Below are 25,486 nucleotides of genomic sequence, written 5' to 3' on the forward strand. Positions count from 1 at the left end.
TGTCATTTCGACACCTGTTGTCTTGTTCATTGCAGTTGCGAAGTCGCACGGCAGATGGCACAGAACGCATGCAACGGGTTAGTTCGACATGAATCTTGCAATCAATAGAAGCAGTCTGCCAGTGTACTGCCGAATATCATTGATCGGCGCATGGTCCGTGACGTTCTCCACCCTTTCTCGCCAGGCGTCGCCACTAGTTTAACGGTTTGTTATCTAGTGTTGAGTGCTGGAATTCGCCGACCTACCATCTACTAAACAAATATTTCCATTTAGCACGAGATATGCAACTCGAGAAGAGCAAGTGGAAATCATAACTTCCCTGGTGAGTATGGACATATTACTACATTATCTTTTCATAGCTTTAACCGATCTACAGCGATGTAAAGCTTAGCTTATTGAGCCCAGCGCGTGACTGTCGGGGTCTGCAATCCAGCAATTTTATCGTCTGCTTTGTCAAAGCTAAAATTACTGTGCCCCTTGTATTTCTGTATCAGGGTTAACCGCGAGGACGAATGGGCGTAATTAGCGTGGGAATGAGAACATAAATCTACAATTTTACTTGAGTCGGTTTCATTTCAGGCAAGGATATATTTAAGGGAGGGGCCTTGTCCCCCTCAAAAGAGTTACCAATTAAAATCTACCTGAAATTGCCGCCTCGGTGGCTGAGCGCGTTGAGTGTTCGACTCATATTTACTACGAACTATTCCGGCTTCGAGTCCTAGCCTGAACAACGGTGTTCCTTTGTGTCGTTCCTGATGATTGATGAAATGGTGATGGTACAGTGTGGTGCATAAGTATTACCAAGCATATTTATTCTCTTGGTTTAAACCAATGAGACCTTCAAAAATGGAAACAAAACGCCAAACAAGCTGCTGACAACTAATGCACCACCATACGCAAAAATATATTCCTTCAAAACATGCCGAATGCAAGAGAAACATTAATGAAAATGGCCATGGACAGTTTGCCGAGTAATATTTGTACATTCCACTGTACCTACACAATGATTCATGAGTGCCTTGCCCAAGATTTGAACCTGGGACCTCTGACCACTACGCCACAGAGCCCGGCACGACGTTTTGTAGATGAATCGTTGGATTCCTGAATATCCATAAAAATGTTGAGGTGGGAACTGGATACATAGCCAAATGAAGCAGATATGCCAAGTTAGGTTTTGCGTCATTTGAAAAGTGTATTTAGTATATGCGTTATTACATTATTTGAAATATATATTACGTCACATCGAAAAAAAACGGATTTGTTGGAATTAACAAATCACGTTTGTTAAGCTTTTTGGTAACAGCAAACTAAAAAATTGGCAACATTTACAAATTTGGTAATTTTGACTACATTATTTTGATGAATCTAAGCAAATAAACAAACACATTTACTAAAATAATTTTGTTATTGTGAACAATTACTTGTTTCTCGCATATTTAAACAAATATTTGGATAAGATAAACTATTTTTTTGTTATTCCAAACAAACTTTAATAAAAATAATTATGTAATTATGCCCATTACTTTGTCAGCTTTCACCGATAATTTTTGTATTTTAAATGTTATCTCGACAATAGTTACTTCGCATACTACTTATTGTTATTCTCTAAACTTTCAGTGATACCTTGATTAGAAATAATTGAACCATATACAGGGTGTCGCTGTAAAACATGGACAAACTCTCGCAGTGAATTCAGAAGGGGCGAAGAAAGAGATTGGGTCGTTTATTATCTAAATTATAGCGATCACCCTCCCGGAACCGTGTAAAACAAACAATGCATATTCTATGAACAAACATAGTGTAATCGCTTAACAGCTCTTATATGTACGAGTACTCGTATATGACGTCAAGTCATACATCCAGGAACTCTATAGCAAAAGTGACATTAGCGCCTCCTATCGGTGACTGTCTGAACTTCTTGCAGGCATTGAATTTTGGTGAAGATGGTTTGCTACCTGGGGTAAATAACTGCTTTTAACTTGTCTGTGAGCAAACTAACACTTTTATGGAGTTAGGATATATACTTGGAGCCGTGTAGTTTCGCTTCTCCTTCTCATCCACACACCCCAAATATCCTCAACCTCCAAAAAGTTCAACAAAGACCGATTTATAGTCACTTTAGCTTAAATTTACACTTACGTCCCTCCGAGACGGAAAATTCTGGATAAACGCCTGCTCCTGCAGACCCTGACGTTTTGAGCTATTACGCCCTTGACCCCGTTCGCATTCACGTTCCCGTGCGCCTAGGTGCAATTGCGATGCTTTTCCTTGTTCCGTCTCACGTGATTTTCCGTTCGCGATCGATGCTCTACAAATAATCAGTTACGGCCAGGAACCAATCACCTGGAATGTGGCCAGACATAACCACATACGTACGTTTTGCAATGCAGTTTAAAGGATGAACTTCCGAGAGCTCCTTCTACTAAAAACGACGTAGGGGAGAAACATCAAAAATAAGGGAATTCTATGACGGTGTAGCAAGAAGGTAATGTGAATCTATCTCTATTTCCCTTGCGTTACGTTGCTCTACCTCTTGGCTTAAGGCGAAGAATGACAGTTTTGCACCAGTTGTGCATTTATTTCAATTGCGTCGGAATGGACGAGAGAGAGTGATTTTCTTTTCCATGTTGCAAGTGGAACCGGTTTTCTAAGTTGATTATTAAGCTAAGCACGATGTTTGAAAAATATGACGAAGAAGTATTTACAATTCCTAATGGAGAATCAACTTCAAGTTACGGCTAATCAAATAGTAGTTTCGACTTTTCCGATGGCCAAGAAATTGTTCAACGTGTCCCTTTTCCGTTCATGTGCTTTTCTACGCCATTGGATATTTGATGGTCCCGACAGAATAAATAAAATAATGCTCTCATAAGCGTAATCTATTTCTCCTTGCCTCCTACGGCCATTCTGGTGCACACCTCTCTGCAGCAGTGTTGCCAAACCTGGTGCCCATAAAGAGCTAAATTTCACATTAAATGGAGCTAAAACCGACTTTCAAGGAGCTAGATTTCCTAAGGCTCGATAAAGTGTTAAAGGGGGAGGGTGTTGCTACTACCGTTAACTTTAATGTATGACGATTTATTCTTCGTTTTCACCGTCTAGATCTGGAAGCATCACCTATCTCAATAATCCATTGATGGTCGTATGAAATCGAAAAGAAGGTATTCCAGGATAACAGTATTATGTCATCTTCACGTCAGCTGGGGAGGTAAGAGGGGGTGGGGCAACGCAGCCAATATAAACATATATCACGTACAAAATGTATATTCATGGTAAAAGTTGGTATATGTGAGCAGGAGGAGCCAGTGATGGCACCCCAATTCACAGCCAAACGAGTGGACGAAAGAACTACATCTGGTTCCAAAAGAGCTAATAGTGCTCCGCAGCCGCCGCGTCTAAAGACGGAAACCCTTCTTCATACATGCCCTTGGGGTAACGCGGACCACTATTGTGACCCATAGAATAGTATCGTTTTTATCCATTATTTGTCAAAATTTATCTGGTTTTGTAGCGAGAATGTCCTTTTTGAAGTATTCTGGTTCACTTAACAAAAATTATAAGTTATTTTACTCAACACATTACAGGAGGGAGAAAATTCTAAATATAGTACATTACATTTGGATGTAATGATACATATCTTAGAACCTTACTTTTGTTGTATTCTTTCCCAAAAAATTCACAAACAGGTTTTTAGTGGTCTGGACACACCCACTTATATATAACAGATTTTAGAAACGCGTACGTAAATATACAGAAACACGACGTATCGAAAAGATATAGGGAAGAAAGCAAGACGAAATAAAGATGGAGAAACATGAGGAAGAAAGAAAATACGACGAAACGAAAGAAACAAAAGGGAAAGAAAGAAAAAGATGAGAGGACGAATGAAAGAAACAAAAGGGAAAGAAAAAGATGAGAGGACGAAACGAAAGAAACAGAAGGGAAACAAGAAAGAGATACGAGGACGAAACTAAAAGAGAGAAAAGAAAGAGATGCGAGGACGAAACGAAAGAAACAGAAGAGAAAAAAAGAAAGATATACGAGGACGAAACGGAAGAAACAAAAGGGAAAGAAAGAAAGCGATGCGAGGACGAAACGAAAGAAACAGAAGGAAAAGATACGAAACGAAAGAAACAGAAGGGAAAGATACGAAACGAAAGAAACAGAAGGGAAAGAAAGAGATGCGAGGACGAAACGCAAGAAACAGAAGGGAAAGATACGAAATGAAAGAAACAGAAGGGAAAGAAAGAGATGCGAGGAAGAAACGAAAGAAACAGAAGAGAAAGAAAGAAAGATATACGAGGACGAAACGGAAGAAACAAAAAGGAAAGAAAGAAAGAAATGCGAGGACGAAACGAAAGAAACAGAAGGGAAAGATACGAAACGAAAGAAACAGAAGGGAAAGAAAGAGATACGAGGACGAAACGAAAGAAAGAAGGGAAAGAAAGAGATGCGAGGACGAAACGAAAGAAACAGAAGGGAAAGAAAGAGATATGAGGACGAAACGAAAGAAACAGAAGGGAAAGAAAAAGAGAGAGAAATATGAGGAAAAACTTAAGAGAAAAATGAGAAAGAAACAGGGGGAAGAGAAATATGCGGGAAAATAAATAGAGAGAAACATAAGGAAGAAAGAGGGTGAAAACAGAGTAAGAGATAGAGAAACACGAGGAAGAAAAGAAAGACGGAAACAGAGGCAAAAGAAAAAGAAACAGAGAGACATGAAGAAAGAAAATATGAGAAGAGATATATGGGGAAAGAAAGACGAGCACCGTGCTGCGTATGCCAAAGTGATTCAAGTTATGTTTATCATGATCATATGATGAATATGTACGTATAAAATATAGCAAATTTTTTCACTTTAAGAGGGCTTCTCATACGTTTTCCATAACACGTGCGAAGCTGTTTGCCCGACTTCACGCTGTTTCTTCCCAAATTGCACTGTGTGATGACGTCAAGTTTAATATAATCCATTGTGTGAAACATTGAAATTTGACATATCGTAGCATAGTGAGAAAAACGAAACGTTCCGGAATTCACATATCTCCGGTCTGAAAACTTTTGTAATAGTCGTAAAAAAAACTAAATATTTACGAGAAAATAAATAAAAATTCTCAAAAATAAGAAGGGGAACTCTCAGGAACTTGAACCAAACCATGCCTTCATTGCTTCTATGCAATCTACACCACAAATCATTTCCTACTTATGAAAGCAGATGGCCAGAAACAGCCTCGAGAACTACGTCATAACCTGAACTTGTGGAAATATAAAAATCCTCCTTTAGCCTGAAATACCAGTTTTTAGAAACATGCACTCTATTTATTTTCTCAACATACATGTGTGTAATAGTAACAACATATCAAAATACGCGTAGTCATAATGTCTTGGACTGACCCAGCATAAAAAAAGTAGTTTAAATATTCGAAACAGTCACGTCAAGTATGTGAAATTTAGAAATTTACTTGCAGGGACCTCTCCAAGTTTCCCGTTTCGATCAATAGCCGAAAGTTTAAACAGTTGAGAAACTTCGAGTTGAGGAAAAACAATTGAAAACTGTAAACTTTGTCGGGAACAGGGCAGATATCTCACTGGCCCAGCCTCAACTTGGAAATTCCTTCATGAATTTTAAAGCGAAAATGGTAGCCTTTTTCGGTGAACTAAGTTCATAAATCTACTACGACGAGGGTGCCAAGTTGAAATTTATGTATATGGGATCGTCCGTGATATGCAAGGACCACGATCATATGACGTCACGTTGAGTTTCTCTAGCATAAAGATGACTGGATGAAATATCACGTTCATTCATTCTGTTTTCCGCAACGTGGGGTTCAAGAATTGAAACAAAAAAACACGAATAGGCAGAGGGCAAATTTGCCCCAGCACAAGTGCAATTCCATTCCATAAAAACACACAGAATGAACAAAAAAAAAGAAAGGCTGATTACACAATTTCAGCATCGGCAGCGCTCTTAGCGACGGGGTCAGGAACTAACACCTTGCATATTCGTGTTCCATATATCCAAGGACGGCCACAGAATTTTTTCTCAGGGGTGGGGGCGAGTTATAAAAACCTATTATTTTGTTGTCATTATTATTATTATTATTATTATTATTATTATTATAATATGTTACTACCTACTACTACTACTACAAATCATAAAATTCAAATAGATTTGAAAAAAATTCGCGTTGTATCAGACTTGAATTGAATTGTTGTCTAAAGTCCACTTTATGCACAGAAAGGCAAATCGGAACTTGACATACAGCTTAAAGTGGGATCCGAACCACTGTGCCATGTGCCTCCACCTGGTATCGAACCTGGGCCGCCTTGATTACACGACACGCCATCGGGGTGGCCCAAGTTCAGACTAGAGTCTAGTATTTAGATATAAACTAGACTCATTGTGCTTCCCTTTTAATAAACATCTATTACTTTGTTGATGGACAGTTCTTTATCTTTTTGTACATTTGCAGAATGGGCACACATGGTACCTCTGGTACATGTTTTTACGTCCCGAAGATAGATTGATTGAATGAATTGGTGTTTTAAGTCCACTTTATGCACAGTAAGGCTAATTGAGACTGCACATACAGTTTAAAGTGCGATCCGAACCACTACGTGCCTCCACCGAGAATCGAACCCGGGACCCCTTGATTACAAGGCGACGACGCTACCACTGCGCCATCGGGGAGGTCCCACGTGCCGAAGAGTACTGTAAAATAATAATAATTGTTTCTTTGACTTATGGCCTGTAAGTCACAGAAAACAATGTTTTTCTGTTAAGAAATATCGCTACAATTTCACCATTCGAATCTTTTTTGGCGCCCTTGCATATATCAAGATCGATTTACAAAACATGGTCCTAGGCTCAGATTACACCATGAGAGTGCTGCAAGTATTTCTTTGAGGAATGTTCGAAAAGTATAATAAATCGTGTTAAATATTCCCTCCATTTAAACATGTCAACCCAGATTCACATCGAAAACTTTCTTGGAAAAACTGAAAAAAATATAAAGAAAAAAAGAACGCTTCTAAAGCTATTTCTAAATGTTACGCGTCAGACATCTGCTTCGCTGCAGTAAGAGGGCTTGTAAATTCGCATAAAGTGCCACCGAAGGCATCTGATGGTGACAAGAAAAAAGAAGAGCGAAAAATGCTGCGCGCTCATCCTGTGGATAGAGGGTTTATTGGAAAAACGTTCCACGGACATTAGTGTCAGAAGCAGATGGAGAACGCGTGAAGGGGAAACAGAGGCGGATGCTTCTTTATGGTAATGCAAAACAATTCTTTTCTCGCAGAAGAGCCAATAGACTGCAGTCGTTCTGTTCTGTGCATTAGCAGCCGGACGAGGAGAGAATTTGAATATGACCAAAATATACAGGTTGCTGCAACAAGCATATACACAGGCGTATCTAGAAATGTGTTAGAGAACGGGTAGGGTGACCAGACGTCCTCTTTTATCCGGACATGTCCTCCATTTTAGGTGTCTGTCCGGCGTCCGGGGGATTTTTTAGAAATCGGTACATGTCCTCCTTTTTTTGGAAAGAGTTTAACATCGACCATAGCACATGTGCTGCATCAAGAATGCTTCCATACATAACGATCATCATATCACTTGAGGCGCGTTAAGTATTGGAGCAAGCAATGCTCACCTAGCATCTGGGAGCTGAACATGATCATTTTCCCGACTGAGTCATTAGTGGGGAGTGTGCGGGATCCAGAATAGCCGGTACCGAGAGCGGTAAAAATAATTTAGAATTTATAGGTTCCTGGACCTTTAACAACCCTGGTCATTAGTACGTATTATTCTAAGTCGTTCCTTCGCAATCTGAGACTTGTGAAACACATGTAATCTGAGCAGTTCATTTTCGATTGATTGATATGGTTTATTTTAATTCGCTTTTCTGCCTCTTTTGGCTAATCGTAAAGATTAGGATGAGCGATGATTTTGATGAAGGGACACTCACAAAGAACATTCATGCCCAGGCTGGGATTTGAACCCAGGACCTCTGGCGTTCTGTGCTAACCACTCCGCCACAGAGGTCGGCCAGTTCATTTTAGAGTCAAATATACGCGATCCAGAAACGCGTAGTGAGAATTTTGATTATTAGGTCATATTTACTTTTATGAAATAACGAAGCGAAAGTGCAAATTCAAGAATTTTCTTGCAAGAAAATACCCAACTTTAATGGATGGAAGAAACGAATATGAGGTAAAGTGTAAGGTGTCTGTCACTTTTCCCTGCTGTTGAAAGAGTGCGAAAATCTTCGTGGCATTAAAATCATATTTCCTGACACAATCTAAACTACATAACATTTAAATTCTGTTTTTGGAAATAAGTTAAAGTGGAACTTACTTATTTAACATTTGCATTCACATATGGGGAATCCATTCTAATATCCAAGAATTGGAAAAAAGAGTAAAATTCTGTGCTTCAAACACAATAGATTAGGACTCGAACCTGGGTCTCTGGCATACCTTGTCACTGCTCTAACCACTGAGCTACCGAACCGGCCTGGCCTCGCCTGACCTTTCGCTATCGCTGTTTTACCTGCGTAAAATCGTCTCTGCTAGTGCTACCGCAACGGGATCTGTTGCCTTTCAAACAAAGGCGTGCGCACGGAGGGGAAGGGGGGGGCAATTCCCCCCTAATCAAGGACGTGTACAGATTTGTTCCACGGAGGGACATGCATGGTATTTTCCCATGGGGCATATTAACCCGATAATAATGTTGCTCTCTTAAAAAACACCACTTTAATTTGAAATTATCGCATTAATGTAAATTATTTTGACTGAAATCAAATTATGCGTGTGAAATATATACTTTTAGGTTGACATTCTATTTCTAACGGGAAGGTGTGGACATCCTTGCCCCCCCCCCCTTTTTAAGACTTCCATGTCCCTCCTACATTATTGTACTCTCACCTAGAAATTTACTGGAGAGGAATCTTATCGCTGTTATTAAACGATGTTATACTCTTAAACAAAATTAAGTATTTTGAAGCCGATTAAAGTTAAAAGCAAGTACGGGGGAAGGGGGGGGGGGGTACAGTGACGCAACCCCTCGCCGACCTTGGACGGAAATCTATTCTAGGGGGGGTAAAGGGGGCAAACATTGAGGTAAAGAAAGCAAGACTAGTAGAATCTAAGAGAAGCAGGACAAAGGAATACTAAAGATGGAATTAGTTTTCACGTGTTTCTTCCTTCAAATTTTATACAAATAAAAATACATTTCGTAAAAATTTTCTTGTTCGCTTCGCTCGCAATATCTGCTTTTCTTACAGTCTTGTCAAGTTTAGAGCCGTAGCTAGGGGGGAGGCGGGAGTTAGCACTGTGCGCTGAACGATCTAAATGAAAAAAAAATGTAAAAGAGAATGCCATAGCGGCCGATGAATTTTTTGTTTCACATTAAATCAATATTGTTTTCATTTTGCAAAAAATTAGATCTAAAAATTTTCTTGCTCGCACTTTTATTGTTTTCTGTAATATGTAATGCATCGTAAATTACCAAAGAGAGAAGTTATAACTACTAAGCACTTCAGACTCTTGCTGCTAAACAGTTTTGTCTTAAATACATGAACACAATTGTTTGGATGAAACGGAACGCAACACATTTCAGACTACTTATTTATTTATTTATTCGTTTTGGTGCCTCTATGTTTGCTGCATTGTACGAGTATATACATATACCCATCAATGCAATGAAACAGCGAGATAAAATTAGGTTTTCCTTTACAGCCTGAATTTTCATCAAGGCTTTTGCCCTCCCCCCCCCCTAATCAGATTGTCTGCGCACGCCTATGCTTTGAAACACAGTGGACTTCAAATAGATTAGGAGATTGCTTTCGTTGCTTAAAAGTAGGAGGAATTCATTGAAAAATCATCAGAATTATCTGTGAGTAAAGTGTTGGTAGTTTTTTCATATTGATTAAATTATGAATAATGGCAAAATGTGTTGCCTTTTTTTGCGATGTCCTCTTTCTTATGACTTTGTCCTCATTTTTCACTATGCTCTGTCCTCTTTTTTGAATGTGTGTGTCTGGTCACCCTAAGAACAGGTCCTTATACCCTAACTAAGTATATCACCAGGCCCGTAGCCAGTAAGGGGGGGAGCTCAGCCCCCCCCTGGCATCGTCGTCAGACCCCTTGCATTGACGTTAGCATCCGGTCTTTAGGTAAAACTATTGTTTAATTTCTTTGTAGTGACAAGTGAAAATGTAGACAGCGGATATTATGTGGTCATAACTTCATGAAGGGACAAATTCACAGAACGAAGATCAGCTATCACATTCCTTCATCTCGTTTATGAACTGAAGTCTAAGTAGCGGAAAGTACAGGGTGTCTACAAATGATTGATAGCGGTTTCATGATGTTACTGAAGGCCTACATGTATTATTGAACTTTGCAGTTTTGTAGAGAAACTCAACAAGTTTTGTGACACATTACAAGTTATGGGGCATGGGGGGTTTTCTGTTCCCCGTGGCACTGTTCAGCATTTTCGCGACTTTCTGAAACTCAATGCTTTTTGAGCAAATCTCAAAATTTAGAGTTAACGGCCACTTCTTCTTCAGCGAACAACCATTACAGAATACGGGTATCTTGACATGTTAGAAAATTGGCTTAAACCACAGTTGAAGTCAGACAGTGAGAAGTTTATCCACCAGTTTGATGGTGCTCCGCCTTAGTTCCATCACAATGTCCACGAATTCTTAACCACCAGTGTGTCAAACCAAAGGATCGGTCGTTGTGGAAATGATAATCAACAACTACTGTCATTGTCTCACGGTGACCTTTTTGTGTGTGGGGTTATGTGAAGGATCTAGTGTTTGTGCCTCCATTACCGAGTGATCTAGCAATGCTTCATCGCGTTTGGGAAGAATAAAGTTTATGTCTGCAGAATCACGAAGAGGGGGCATATCGAACACTTTTAATGTGTCACAAAACGTGTTGAGTTTCTCTACAAAACAGTTAAGTTACTTCACAATATGTTCAATAATACACGTACAGTAACATCGCGAAACTCTTGGAAAGAAAAGGAGCAAGGGCCTCCTCGGTGGTGCATGTTAGCATCGTCGCCTTGTAATCAAGGGGTTCCTTAGTTCGATACCCTGCGGATGCTCATAGTGGTTCGGATCCCACTTTACACTGTAGAACCAGTCCCGATTAGCCTTACTGTGTATAAAGTGGACTTAAAACACCAACTCAATCAATCAATAAATTGGAAAGGAACATCATTTTCTTCTGAAGCCCCCCAACAGTCGACGGATATACTCTTGCGAAATCCACAGCCATTATTCGGGAAACTAAATGCAGAATGAACTCATTAGCGTAATGGCTTATACACCAAGAACAATGTTATTAGTCTTTAGATTTGTAAATTGAGAAGTAGATAAAATCCTTTTCCGTGGTTTTAGATGTAAAGTGCTGGAACCAGGTTTACAAGTATTGGCAACAGTGCAAATATAAAATGTGTGCGTAATGAGTTGAAGCTAGGCATCTCATGTATACAGTTCTACCGGAATCGAATCCGGTATCACTTTAAAAGGCGGGCCCGAGTCTTCTGTGGCATCTGATTATTCACTTAGGAAATGATGATGATAAGAAATTATATGCACACGTCTAATTTCTTAAAAATAATCTTATTTGTGTGTGGAAAACTGAATATATGGTGGCACTGGATAAAACAAAGTTTCCACACGCTCAAATGATTACGCTCTCGCCTTTGGTTCGGCAGGTTCAAGAAACTGCCCGGGTTCGCTTCCCAATGGAGGCACATAGTTGTTCGGATCTCACTTTAAACTGTAGGTCCACTCCCGATTAGCTTTACTGTGCATAAAGTGGACTTAAAACACCAGTTCAATTAATAAATCAATCGAAAGGTTCAAGATTCGATCCCTGGTGGTCAGGCCGGTAGCCAGAATTTGATTTCGGAAGGAGCTTATACCTTATCGGCAGCCGCCATCTAAACTAGGTTGGGGGCAGGAGTAAATGCGCTGTGAATTTCTTGGTATATTGCAACTTACCATATACAAGATGTTTAATCCTGTTAATGAAGTAAAATTTAATTACTATTACACATTTATAATATCAGATATTTGTAGGATTTCGGGAAAGGACTGCAGCCCCCTAGCCCCTTCCCTGGGCATGTGCCTGCTTGTTATTAGTTCCAAAATTTCTGTGCTGTTTCAACATCGTGAGGACAATTTGGGAAGTACTTGAAAGCCATATGAAAGCAAATTCTGCTCTCACAACTATGGGACTCGATGTGATGACCACGTGCAACTGAATGAAAGAACTCTTCACAGGCCTTGTTCCTCAATATTAATTTTACTGACTAATTGTAAGTTTTTCTCGGCCTCGTTGATGACGCAGTGGTAGCGTCGCCGCCTTGTAATCAAGGGGTTCCGGGTTCGATACCCGATGGAGGCACATAGTGGTTCGGATCGCCGATTATCCTTACTGTGCATACAGTGGACTTAAACACGAACTCGATAATTGGAAGGTTTTAGAAGAACTAAACATGGCTTTTTATGCATCGTACAACTTTGCTTCTTTTCACCCTCCTTTTACAGTTTTTCTTCCTAAGAATTCCACTGAGTATAACACGCTACGAAACCAGAGGTCCAAGGTTCGGACATTAGACAGGTATGATGGAATCATGTCTGTCCCATCGCCATTCCTTCGGCTCATCATTCATCCTCATCGTCGCATTTAACCCAAGAGGTAGAAAAGCAACGTAATATAGAAATATATAAATGATTGATTTGGTTTATTTTACTTCGCTTTTTTCACACTTTTTGGCTAATCGTGAAGATGAAGATGAAAATGAGTGATGTGAAATTGATGAGAGGACCACCATAAAGAACACACATGCCCAGACAGGGATTCGAACCAGGACCCCTGGCATCATAATGCACCTTGTTAACCACTGCACAACAAATAGAAACAGAAAATGCTTGATCAGTTATTTGCTTCTCCATAACTCATGATTATAAGTATTATTCGCTGTATGACTACGGATTAATTATATATGTATGTCTAGCCCACCTAGCCACCCATGCAGCAGCAACTTTCTCATTTGCAGGTGGAGGCTAAATGAAGAAAAATCACAGAAAGTCAGAAAGATATACAAATTTTGTAACATAATACTTATAGAGCATGCAGACGGCTGTAAAAACAATTGCTACATACCTAGTTTCCTTCCTTAATTGAAACGTTGTATATTCTTCAATATACATGAGATCAACCACCCTGGGAGTCGAACCCAGGATCTTGTGTGGTAGTCAGACTCTCTTTTAGAATGCCAATATGTTGGATATTTGGTCGATCAGTCGATCCTGATCCATTGTTTCCAGAGGAAGACAATCTGGCAGCTTCTCATTCGAAATTTCACTCGCAATGTAGGAAAACGAGATCACAAACACTTCGTGATGCTATCTTCTCGTGTTTACAGAAGTTTACACCGCTCGGACCACAAATCCTACTTCAAACTATCCGACAGATATAAACTGTCCACCAAATCAACAGATGAACCGACCGCTTCGCTATTTCTCCGAATTTTCAGAAGTGGCCTTTCCCCTCCTTTGCAGGGCAAGTCATTAGCAGGAGGGTTACGTGCATGTAAGAAGAACCGCTATGTTATTCATTCCCGCGACGAAAAAGGGACAAGCAATAGCATTCTGTTCTTGGAATTTGAAACGCATGGGGATATCTTTTCTGAACCATATAATAATTAACCCAGAAAGTTCTAGCCACCCGTAGCTAAATCTTCCTGTTTGTGTCGTCTTTTCGGCGCCCATGGTGCCAGTGCAGGGCCAGATGAAGAGAAAGTGCGTGTTTTGGGGGGATCCTGGATCTGGTGTGCAGCAGGGAGGAAAAGTGCATTTTCAATAGTCTCAGACTTCCCTGACCGGGGCGGACCACAAAACCATTAACTGCATCCCCTCCCAATACAACTGTTTGTGTTCAACAAGCAAGAAACAGGGAAATAGGAAAGAAATGCCTTGCTTGGGTTCATGCTACTGAAAATTGAAGAAGTGTTTCAAACTGCAAGCAAAATTTACTGAAGAATTATTTTGCAATATTTGTCATCAAAGTAAAATTTCCAGCAAATACAGAACAGTTTCCCGGGGCCAGTGCCCCCGCATGCCCCCCTTAACGACGTCCCTGATGAGAAGCAAATAAACAATAACCAGACACTGGAATGTAAATTTTCGGGGCCGCGTCTTTTCTTTAGGCAGGCACAAGATGGACCTGCAATCAATGTTGCCAGGCGTTTTGAAAATTGAGAATAGCAGGGAATGGAAGGGGTGGAGATGGAATTTAGACCAGCCGAATATGGGGGATGTTCCAGAGTAAACAACAAAAAAATCGATCTGACAATTCTTTGGTCGAAGGGGATATGGAACTTCCGGTTTGGCCAAGTTCCCAATGTACACAAGTGGAAAACAGATTGTCTTCGAGTTTATTTTGTTATAAAAGATAGGATACAAATTGGATCACTTAAAATATTTAAGTGATATAGAGAAACAAAAGCATCTCGAAAAAATCGGGAAGTTCCCGGATCTTTTGGATGCATATATTTTCCAAGGCAATGTTGATCTTCTACCAACAGTTTCGTTTTTGAAAATACTTCTGCAGGTTGAAATGAAATACTTCGATTACAATAGTAAAATAAATAATAATTTATTGTAATTACTACGGTTATAATTATTATTATACACTAATAATATAACCTTATTAAATAAATTTTATTCAAAATTTATTATTATTTTTATCATGCTATTCGGATCCACAAGCCGAGTGAATATCCAGCACAACTATTTTCCATTAATTCTTCTATATTTCATAGTTACTATACTGGAATGCACAGTTATTCTATTTTGTTATTAACTTTTGCAGGTGTCGTTCAAGAAAGGACTTAAGAAGTTAGAAAAAAATACAAAGTTTATATTGTGTGATCTCATCTAAAATTATAATTTTTCAAATTCTGAAAACTGTGGAACCATTTATTCTTTGGATTAAATGGTAGAATATGAAAATTATTTACTGTTACACGTGATAGTTGTGTTCTTGAAGTGAGTAACCATAACATAAACTGCTGTCATTTCGGGCATATTACCAGAATTATGTTAAATGGCAGAGATGTGTTGCATGCACCCTTCCTGTATATGGAGACTGCAGAAATTACGTTTGCCACAACTGCTTAAATTAAATGTAAACATTTGGTATATTTTAACAATAATGTTTGTCTTTATGTTAATAGATATAATATTGTTCACCTTTTAATGTTCTGACGTTAATTTTTGTTCATTATCATCTTATGCGATTCTACAGGGTGAGGCAGTCAAACGGGAAGATTTAAAAAAATCACAAAAAATAGAGAGAGCAAATATTATTTATTTTTTGAACACGAATGTACTGTACATGAGTGGAAATTACTAGTGTACCTGAAAAATGTTAATTTTTTTAATATGGTGTCAGTAAGATGGCATCCTTGGTGTTGCACACATTGTCAGAGTCTCAGAGTAAATCTGCCCATGACATTGTGTAGCATCTCCAACGGAATGTTGTGGATCTCTTGCCGAATTCGCTCCTTCAAATCATCCCTGGTTCTTGGAGGGTTGTCCTTGAATACTTTAGATTTGAGGTAACCCCAAAGGAGCCACCAAGTCGGGTGAATATCGCCGAATCTGCTGATGAGACGACCAGGAAATGCAAATCTGAGCATATCCATAGACACTCTGGCAGTATGGCTAGTTGCACCATTTTGCTGGAAGTGTGTTTCTTCATCTGGGTCATAGTCATCGAGGGGAGGCAGGAAAAAGGTTACCAACATATCAGCATAACATCCAGCATTTACCATCACCATGTTACAGTGTTCATTTTCGAAAAAGTAGGTGCCGATGATTTCACGAGTTGATAATGCACACCACACTATTACTTTTTCTGAATAGAGAGGCGTTTTATGGAGAGAGAGTGGATTATTTTTGGACTGCCTCTTGCAAAGTCATGGGCGGATTTACTCTGATACTCCGACAATGTGTGCAAAACCAATGACACCATATTCAAAAAATGAACATTTTTCAGGTACACTAGCAATTTCCACTCATGTACAGTACATTCATGTTCAAAAAATAAATAATATTTGCCCTCTCTATTTTGTGATTTTTTAAAATCTTCCCATTTGACAGCCTCACCCTATATTTTGCGTTTATTAACAGTGTAAAACTGTGTTCAGGAATTTCCTAGAGTACAAATTTGTTGGCAGTAAAGCTTTCCTTTCCACAAAAATAATTTGATTCCCATATTCTATGTAGACTAGAAAATTGCATCTGGTTTTTAGAACAGGGTAGAAAATACCCCACGTCAAAGGTAGTGTGACACAAAAGATATGTTCCAAGTTACAGCTAAAGCAAAGTGACACAGATGGTGTATAGAGGCAAAGGCAGAAGGTCATTGGTTTTCTGAAGGAATTGGTTGGTGTCATGAAGGTAGGAGGCAGAGCTTTCACAAAGGCAGGAATTCTTTTGGTATGGAGGTTGTAGCTGAATGGAAGGGGGGGGGGGGGGTGTCTGCCAGGGTTGTCTGGGATGAGTAGGATATTGAAGAGACTATTAGGCTCTCGGGTGTGGTTGTTGGTCAAATGTAGTGGTTTTGTAGGTGGAGTCTTCCATCTGGGGAATGACTTCAGCCAGGTAATCATGAGAATTCAAGATTACTGTGGTGGACCCCTTGTCATCTGGGAGGATTTTGGGCATGGATGTTGTGGAGGTCCAAAATAACTCGTTGTTGGCAAGTTGCTTTCATCCACTATATATTACACATAATTAGTTGCTTATCAACCACTATTATCGAACATTATACCAAATGTATATTTTAATTCTTCCATTTTAACTATTTATAATGACATATTCTGATAGTTCTTTATGTTCTCTTCTTTTTGCAGGTGCAAGAAGCTGCCAGAATAGAACATTATGCTTACCCTCCACTTTTTGAAGCAGAAATACCAGACTATCACATATTCACTAGAATGCTGTACAAGAAACAGTGCTTCTCAATGTAACAGTTTCACCAATTTTTAGAGCTCTCAACCAACAAACAGGAATTTTATAATTTTTATGGCTACAATCCTTCAGAACAAATGACCAGTGAACAGAAGAAAGAGAGCATGAAGCCCCTTTCGCGTAGTGCACGGCTGCGCAACTATGCCAAAGGGAAGGGGAAAAGAAGCCAAAGACTGAGAGAACGAGCCAGTTTGTCATTCTTCATTGTGATTATCTTCTTTGCTGTTTTTGGAATTATTGTAGTGGCCGAAATATTCTTCATAGACGAAAAACACTCGGGTATGTATTATGGGGACTTCAGGCGGAAGAACATACGTTCCGATTATGAAGATGTGCTTTCAGATGATTATTTTGTATATCGAGGATTTGATGACAATCTTGGTTTATTCTTAAGGGAAGAAAAAGCTTTAAAAGATGACAAACCGTCGGACAATTCTGTTTTCTCTACTTTACCGTCTACTGACAAGACTAAAAGAAAAGGTACCAAGGAACGAACTAAAACGGCTACAGAAGTGAGTGCTCATGCAAAGAACAGTATTTCAAAATTAGTGCAAGAGAAACGCTCCCTTAATGAGTTTTCCCCATATCCAAATTCATCATCAGGGTTGCAAGTGGAAACTAACAATTTGACAGCAGTGGATGGGGAGTGGCAGACTGTGAAAGGTACACGGTTCAAGTTTTATGTCTTTTCAGCTTTCTACGATCGCCGTGAAGAGCGATCGATCAGAATTATTGGTGCTACAAAGACTAGAAGCCCTGAGAAAGTGTGGTGCAAATTTTGGTACTCAAATGGCACATCTCTGTCCGTGCAAGCACATGTGAAAATTATACGGGAGAACTGGAACCTTAAGTATAGTGCTTGTTTCATCTTGTGTCCATTACATTCTCGGTTCCTGAAGTGGAACATGACAGTGCCTGCAAGTGTGTCTGTCGTGAGGAAGTTCAATGGACCGCCATCAAATCACTTGCTAGTGAGGAACACTGATGTCGATCTCGCTAATGCCAGCAAGAACATGCCAGAGTTTGGGCAGAACATAGCTGTTTGTGTGAAACCACTGCATTTCAGCTACAACCAAGTCCTTCAGATGTTGGAATTCCTGGAACTAAACGCTTTACTCGGAATCCGTCACTTTACTATGTATAATCATACTATTGGTCCTGATGTGAACTGCATTCTTCGTGAATATATTCAAGACGATATTATAACACTACTACCTTGGAACCTTAACATGGTGTCGCAGAAGGAGATCAGGACAGAGGGGCTGTTCGCTGCTTTAAACGACTGTTTGTACAGAAACATGTATCGTTACCGTTTCGTGGTTATGATAGATTTGGATGAATTTGTTGTACCTAGGTATAATGACACATTAGGTGATTTAGTCGAGTTTCTAAGCAAAAAGATCAACACAAAAACCATGGGATCATACTCTTTCCAGAATGCTTTCTTCTATCTTCAGTGGGCAGACGACCCGACTACCTCAAGCCTTCCCAACCTAGTCACTCTGAGGAAAACCAGACGCAGAGCAAAATTCCACCCCCACAAGCAACGCTCCAAGTACATGTGTAGACCTGACTTTGTCGTAGAAGCCGGAAACCATTTTGTGTGGGAGTACCTGCCTGGGCACGGAACGTTCCAAGTGCCTTCAGATTCCGGGTTTCTTCACCATTATAGAGTGTGCGAATTTGGAGGAGACGACTGCATCAAAACTCAGTCTGTGCTGGACAGGACTACACTGCGCTACAAAGATAGGCTAATCGATAGAATCATCAACATGCTTAATCGGATCAAAGACAAATGCCATCTTGAGGACTTGAATGACAAGATGAAGCAGAGCTAGTAGATTCAAATAATTGTCAGCTGACAAACACTTGACAGTTAGCCCAAGGGGTGTTCAAACATTGGCGAACCAAAACTATTTCAACACCTCACATGATCTGGAGAAGTAAATGTGCATATGCACTAAGCTTGTTGCTTGGAAAGTTTTAAAGCAAGACTGATCACAAGGCAATGTGATTCCTTACTCGTTCTCTAATATACAGGCATTGTTAGAAGAAAGGTCCGTATCCTCACGCATCAAGTGCTGGAATCCCCATACGCCTTACAGTTTTTCTGTAATTACATTTGATAATGTGGCTCCGATCCATACTTCAAAGATGAGTAGTTTTTTCTTCACACAGATGCAATAGTTATGACCAAAAATATCATTACTTTGCCCAACTTTACGGTATGCTTCTTACCTGCAAATTAGCTTTCTAGTTTGAGTTGTGCTATACAAACCTGGTGGCCGATAAGACTACATCATTATTCTCCACGACAAGGTATGACAACCTTTCTCTTGCCTATACCAGGGAAATCAGTCATAAATCGTGTGGTTTAGGAACCACTGTACTGACAAAAAACTGCTGCTTTTGAGATTTGAAGCCTCTTTCCCTTTATGTACTGTACAGGTGGGTGGCACGAGTGTACATAATCTATCTATCTTTCTTTCAGGTTAGGTTAGGTTAGCTTATCCACACAAGCATGGAGGTTTCTGCAGAAAAAAAGCATGGGGCAGGGACATCAAACTTTGGAGCAGAGTATATATACTATTATGAGTTTTAGAATATCATGGCATTTGCAATGGACTGCAAAAGAGAAAAGGTGAACACAGAAAAAACCAACGAATAATTAAACTTTTACAATTATTACAAGCATGGAAAACGTTACACATGTCAGTTTAACAGATCAGCTTGTCCCAGTGGAATTTGATACTCTCTTCCAAATGGGAAGTGGAATGCAGGCTTCTTCACTAATTGTTCCACACTGACACATCCAAACCGTCCAATTCTTATAAAATATCATACATGGCATACTTCCTTGCATGCATGATCACTTATGTAACATGAATCAACGAAAAATCAATATCTAGAATCTATAGCTCTTTTCTACATAGACTAACACACAGTAGACAGACCAAATAAACAACAGGTTAGTCTTGTAAGAGATGAACATCTGTGTGACTGTAAAACTAACATCAAGCTATTCATTGAAAAAATATTATTTTGCTTACAATTAATTAATTTGCTTAAAAAAATTGTCATATAAGCTGTAAATTAGAAATATGAATATTTTAGTTGTCCATGGTTGATATAACATTAGCATTACTGGTAGTGTAAAATCTAGTAATATCAATTGCATAGCATCATTTGACAACATGTGTACTTTCATGTTGCATATCTATGCAGATTTCGAAGTGACCTAATGTAACATGGTTCAAGTAATTTGCTTGGAAATACAGTTTCTTTCTTCAACATCTGAATATGCCCATCAAGAGGCACTAACTAAAGGGTGTTCCGTTTAGGATGCCAAATTAGAAAATTAAATAAAAATAGGGAAACTATCATGAAAATATTTATATTTCACATATATGTAAGCAGTAACATCTCCCATTTACGTATGAAAGACAATGTCAGGCATATATCCACCCCTACTGAGTCTTCATGCATTTATACACTCCACAAAATTATTGATAACCCTCTCGCAGATGTCTGTCCCGATGCCTCCAATCACCCGTATGATTTCCGCCTTCAGTTCCAAAAGGGTTCGTGGTTTGTTGGCGTACACCTGTGATTTCACAAACCCCCATGAGAAGAAATCACAGGGTGTAAGATCACATGACCGGCAATTCCTGGTATTCGTCTTGTGTCAGTGTTAGTCTTCACAATGAGAACACGTTGCTCAATTGTAAACTGTTCCATATCGTAACCACAACAAATGAGTCAAAACAATTGAGGCTACATTAATCGGCATACCAACATTGTAAGAACAGGTCTGCCAACCTCGAAACAAACAATAGCACTTGATTCAAATTCGGCATCCTATACGGAACACCCTATACATTCTCTTAAGCTACTAGGCTATCACACTATTACTAAAATTATTAAATTAACTAAATCAATCTGTAAACACATGTGTGTCATTTTCAGGAAATCGATGGCACTGTTTGGTATAGACTTCTGAAAGCGACATTAGAATTCATAGATGTAGAATCTTCTATGAATGAATCTGATAAATATGTTCGTATATGCTCAAGCTTCCAGTATTGAATGTATAATGTGATGTGTACATATTTATAGATAGATGTATTGGGAATATAAAGGAAGATACAGGGTCACAAACTCAGCTTTGTTGGGGCAAATGTGACTTGAAAACACAGACATATTTTAAAGAATACTTTTGCAATAGTATTTGTAATGTTTACGATAGGCTCAATTAAAAAAAATAGTATTGTAGTAGTTCTTTGAAACATGTCTGCTCGGTAAGATTCTCTTTTTGAAAAGAAAATATCTCTTGAACAATCATTGCATTTTATATATTGCTAAAAAAAAATCAATGCAGCTGTTTGACAAGTTTTCACAATTGTAGCAATCATGCCTTTCACATGGCTTGTTCAAATGTTTACATACATTTTTTTTCTATTGACAACTAACCTACACTACAGAGTTGTAGCCAGGATTATGGTCAAGGAGGGTCCAACTTTTCATAAATAGAAGTTTGAAAACTTTAAGGGTGAATTGTAGGATTATAGTGACAGCTATAGAATCTTAAAATTTTACTAAAGTATCTGTCGTAATGTGAATATACAAGGGGCATTTAAATGTGAACAATAATTATGAAAGACATCTTTATTAACATTGTAATGGAATCATGTAACATATTTTTCCAATATAGTCCATGTGGTATACCTGACAAATCTATGCAGTGGAGGTAAAACTTTTGAATGTACTTTTCAGAGAGTTCAGTGTAAGATCTGATAAGGCAATATGCTATATATATTTTGTAGTTGAGTGAAGGGTTGCATAATTGTATATTCATCCCATTACATAATTAGAATAATTGAATCAAGAAGACTTTGGTGAGTAGTTTAATCACAAGAGGATTAAAAAAAATCACAAAATCAATTCTGGTCCCACCCGATAGACCAGTGGTTCGCATACCCCAGGGGTACATGAACGACTTGAAGGGGGTAAATGATGAGCTCGGAAGAGAAATGTCGAGAATACCCACACGACAACATTTTTTGCTGCAAGTCATTGTTTCAGACTTCAAAACTTTAACACTCAACAGGAAAATAAGGCTGATTCTGTCACTGACACACTTATCTTTGTTTCATGTTTTGAAACAAAAGACTCGTTCGAAATCTATAATAGAATAAATTTGGAGCCGAATCTCTGCTTTAAAGTTTCAAATGCACAACTAGACACCAAGAAACTGGTTCAGGCTATGCAGACACATTCTTCTCACAAGAAACTAAGTTTACAAACTTATTTTTGTTCTTTACTTTCTTCCCCCAACAGCTCTGGAAAAAATATATGAAAATTAAAGTTTTTAATATATTTCTTAGCATACATGTGTTTCACATTTTTATTTTTGCAACTAATTGTAAAGGCTGTAAACGTAGGACCACCCAATAAAGTAATAAACATAGGATTCTAATGTTTATTTGTTTACCATTTTCTCCATCCAGCCCAAATGCCATTTTGCTCTATTGCAGATACACACCTCCAACATATCAAAAACGCCCCACCAATCACGCAGTGAAAAAAATCCACAAAACCCACTATTCGGAGAAAACCTATGGTTTTAGACGTTTAGTTGCAACTAAAGAGTACAATGAGAAAAATGTTTGAGAACCGTTGCGATAAACTTCAGTTCTTCAGTGTTTTAAATGGTAAAGAGATATTGGCTGATATAAGCTTCACTCTTGTACAGAGCAAAATGAATGTAAAGAAAAAACCACTGATATAGTAAAAAAAATGTAGTTTCACAGGGCATCTGTGTGATATTTGTGTTGCTCGCTTTCTCACATTTGTCATCTCAAAACAAAGGCAGAAAAACTCTGGTCCATCATAGATAGCTCTTTTGAAATCAGCTCACAAACTTACTGCAAGAATATATTTTTGTAAAAGTCTTTGCTATTCACTGCAAACAAACCCAATCATTAATTACTCCCTCACTTCTTGATGTTGCTTAGAAATCGATATTCAAATGCACGTTCCTACTGCTCTGTGTACAATGAGCTTATGCTTGCAAAACCTGTTTCAGCATGTGACGTGAATAGAAGAACTGTGGAGATGTTACATCCATTTAGAAAACTGTGCATTTAAAAGTTGAATACATCATATAGCCATGGTAGAAATCAAGTTAGTCACGACAGGGTTTAAAGCCGAGATAACAACGCAAAATTAATCTCTGGAACATTAAAGGAATGAGACAATGTTGAAATTATGACACCTCATAGAACACTGGTGCTTACTGGTTAAGCCTGAAATGTTTCAGACAGAACATTTTTATTTGCTCTCTTTCTGAGACAGCCTGGTTATGACTTGATGGCGAAAAGGAGTGGGCTCTGACTAGTGCTAACAAGAAGTTGGGATGTCCACCTATTGGTTCCTGCATTGCTTACAAGTTATTCTTGTTCATATTCAAATGTCCCTAATATATCTGAAAATATTGCTTTGGTCGGTTATTTGACAATATAATGTATTATATATATATTTTAGATTTCATTTACTAATAACAATTGTAAACAGCACAAACTTCTCATTCATATCGTCACATCCAATGGATTTGAAAGAAGAAACCAATAGCAAGCTCAGTGCCCAATGTGCCACCTTGCAATCAAGAGGCTATGAGTTTGATTCCTGGAAAGGGCGCTGCACAGTTGTTCAGATCGCACTTTGAACTGTAGGTCCACTCCTGACTGGACTATCTGAGCATAAAATGGACTTTAGTAAATTCAAGATGTTCATTGTTTACGTGTGTCTAAACATATGACCTTACAGTTGTCTTCTTTCAACTTCTTTAATTTATTTTGATCGATTGATTTGATTTCCTTTACTTTGCTTTTTTGCCACTTCTGGCTAAACATGAAGATTGAGATGAGTGATGAAATTGATGAATGGACACACACAAACACCCATGCCCAGGTCGGGATTTGAACCTAAGACCCTTTCATTGCTTTGGTTTATTTTACATAACTTTTCTGCCACTTTTGGCTAATTTCGAAGATGAGGATGACTGATGACATGATCTAATTGATGAAAGGACACCCAGGCCACGATTCAAATCCAGGACCCCTGATTAGAGTGTGCTTCAGTTACTTTCAGCCTGACGATACAAACAAGAAGTTTTGCAAAAATGTTACCACCTGAAAGAAAAAAGGAATGATGTTTATGATTTTTTATAAAGGAAATAAAATTTAACCAATACTGTGTGTTCAACATTAATTTGCTTTTTCAATCAGGATTTTCAATGTTCTCTGTGTGTTCTGATGTGTATAAATACATCACAATACACTACCGATTAAGTGAAAATCTTACTGTGATACATAGAATTGGCAAAATTGGGCCGACGGGATACTTCTTCCTGGCTACATTACTGTTGTAGGAGAATTGGGCTTTAGTATTATTAATGAATCTAGATAGTATATGTATATCAGCATTTATGAGCAAATGCATAAATATTGTTCCTGTACTCGGAAAAACTTCTGTTACGTACATAAATATATTATAAACACCCAGTCATTCATGTTTTACAAAGATATGAAATACTACCTTACTTTACCAGTAGTTATAAAATGTAGTGATTTTGAATATCCTCAATTTTGGCTTATACAGTAAATATTTACTTTCTTCTATATTCATATGCATGCTTATAAGTGTAGCTTTATGTTGTAATATATATAGTGTATAAATGGAATTTATTTTAATGTGCTCCCTCAGTATATGTTTCAAACTGTATATGAAACATACAAAAGACATTTTGTCATCACTATGTTTTTTTTTTTAATTTTGTGGGAGAAGAGTAAAAATCACTGTTATGCTAATTAAATATGCCAGTAATGAAAAACATGTATTCATGTGAAAATAATATTTTTTACTGAACTGTTTACTGTTTGTTATTTTCTAATCTTTCAAATCTCATTGTATTAGTTTTACGGAAAGACCTTTCTGTAAAACTAATATATATATATATACACAGGGTGTCATTTTAATGGGGCCCTCGGACCATGGAAACGTATAGAGGACATCAAAACAAACAACTTTTCTCAGTAACATTTTTCTTGTTGGTGCATCATTTCGGCACTACAGTCGTTTAAAAAAGCCCATTTTGCCACCTGAATGCTGGCAACCACACACATCATTTGATTGCATTTGTAACATCATATCCCGTAGTGAAGCGATGCGTTCCAGGGTTGCCAGGCACACACATATTCTGTGAATATGACATAGCTACAATCAGCCACATTATGAACCGTAAAACAAAACGAGCAAACACATTCTGTAACTTAATAGTAAGTAAACAAACGATACGAAAAATGATAGAAAGATAATAGAATTCAAGTGGAAGTGGTCATATCGAATTTTGTCTCAGCTTACAT

The 25,486-nt window shown here is 38.4% G+C and overlaps 1 protein-coding gene across 2 annotated transcripts; it reads left to right on the top strand.

Moving 5' to 3' along the window:
• Nucleotides 1-208: 208 nt before the first annotated feature.
• Nucleotides 209-24,994, top strand: LOC145989892 (uncharacterized). 2 transcript variants are annotated; one of them, XM_083125371.1, is made up of 2 exons: nt 209-322; nt 16,946-24,994. In XM_083125371.1, exon 2 carries the CDS (start codon nt 17,141-17,143, stop codon nt 18,899-18,901), a length of 1,761 nt encoding a protein of 586 aa, XP_082981497.1. In that variant the 5' UTR covers nt 209-322; nt 16,946-17,140; the 3' UTR covers nt 18,902-24,994. The 2 variants fall into 2 exon arrangements, with proteins under 2 accessions (XP_082981497.1, XP_082981499.1); XM_083125373.1 differs by lacking the exon at nt 209-322 and adding an exon at nt 2,450-2,485.
• The last annotated feature ends 492 nt before the right edge of the window (nt 24,995-25,486 follow it).

The sequence above is a fragment of the Lepisma saccharinum genome, chromosome 7 (genome assembly GCF_977018435.1).
Source record: "Lepisma saccharinum chromosome 7, izLepSacc3.1, whole genome shotgun sequence".
NCBI lineage: Eukaryota > Metazoa > Arthropoda > Insecta > Zygentoma > Lepismatidae > Lepisma > Lepisma saccharinum.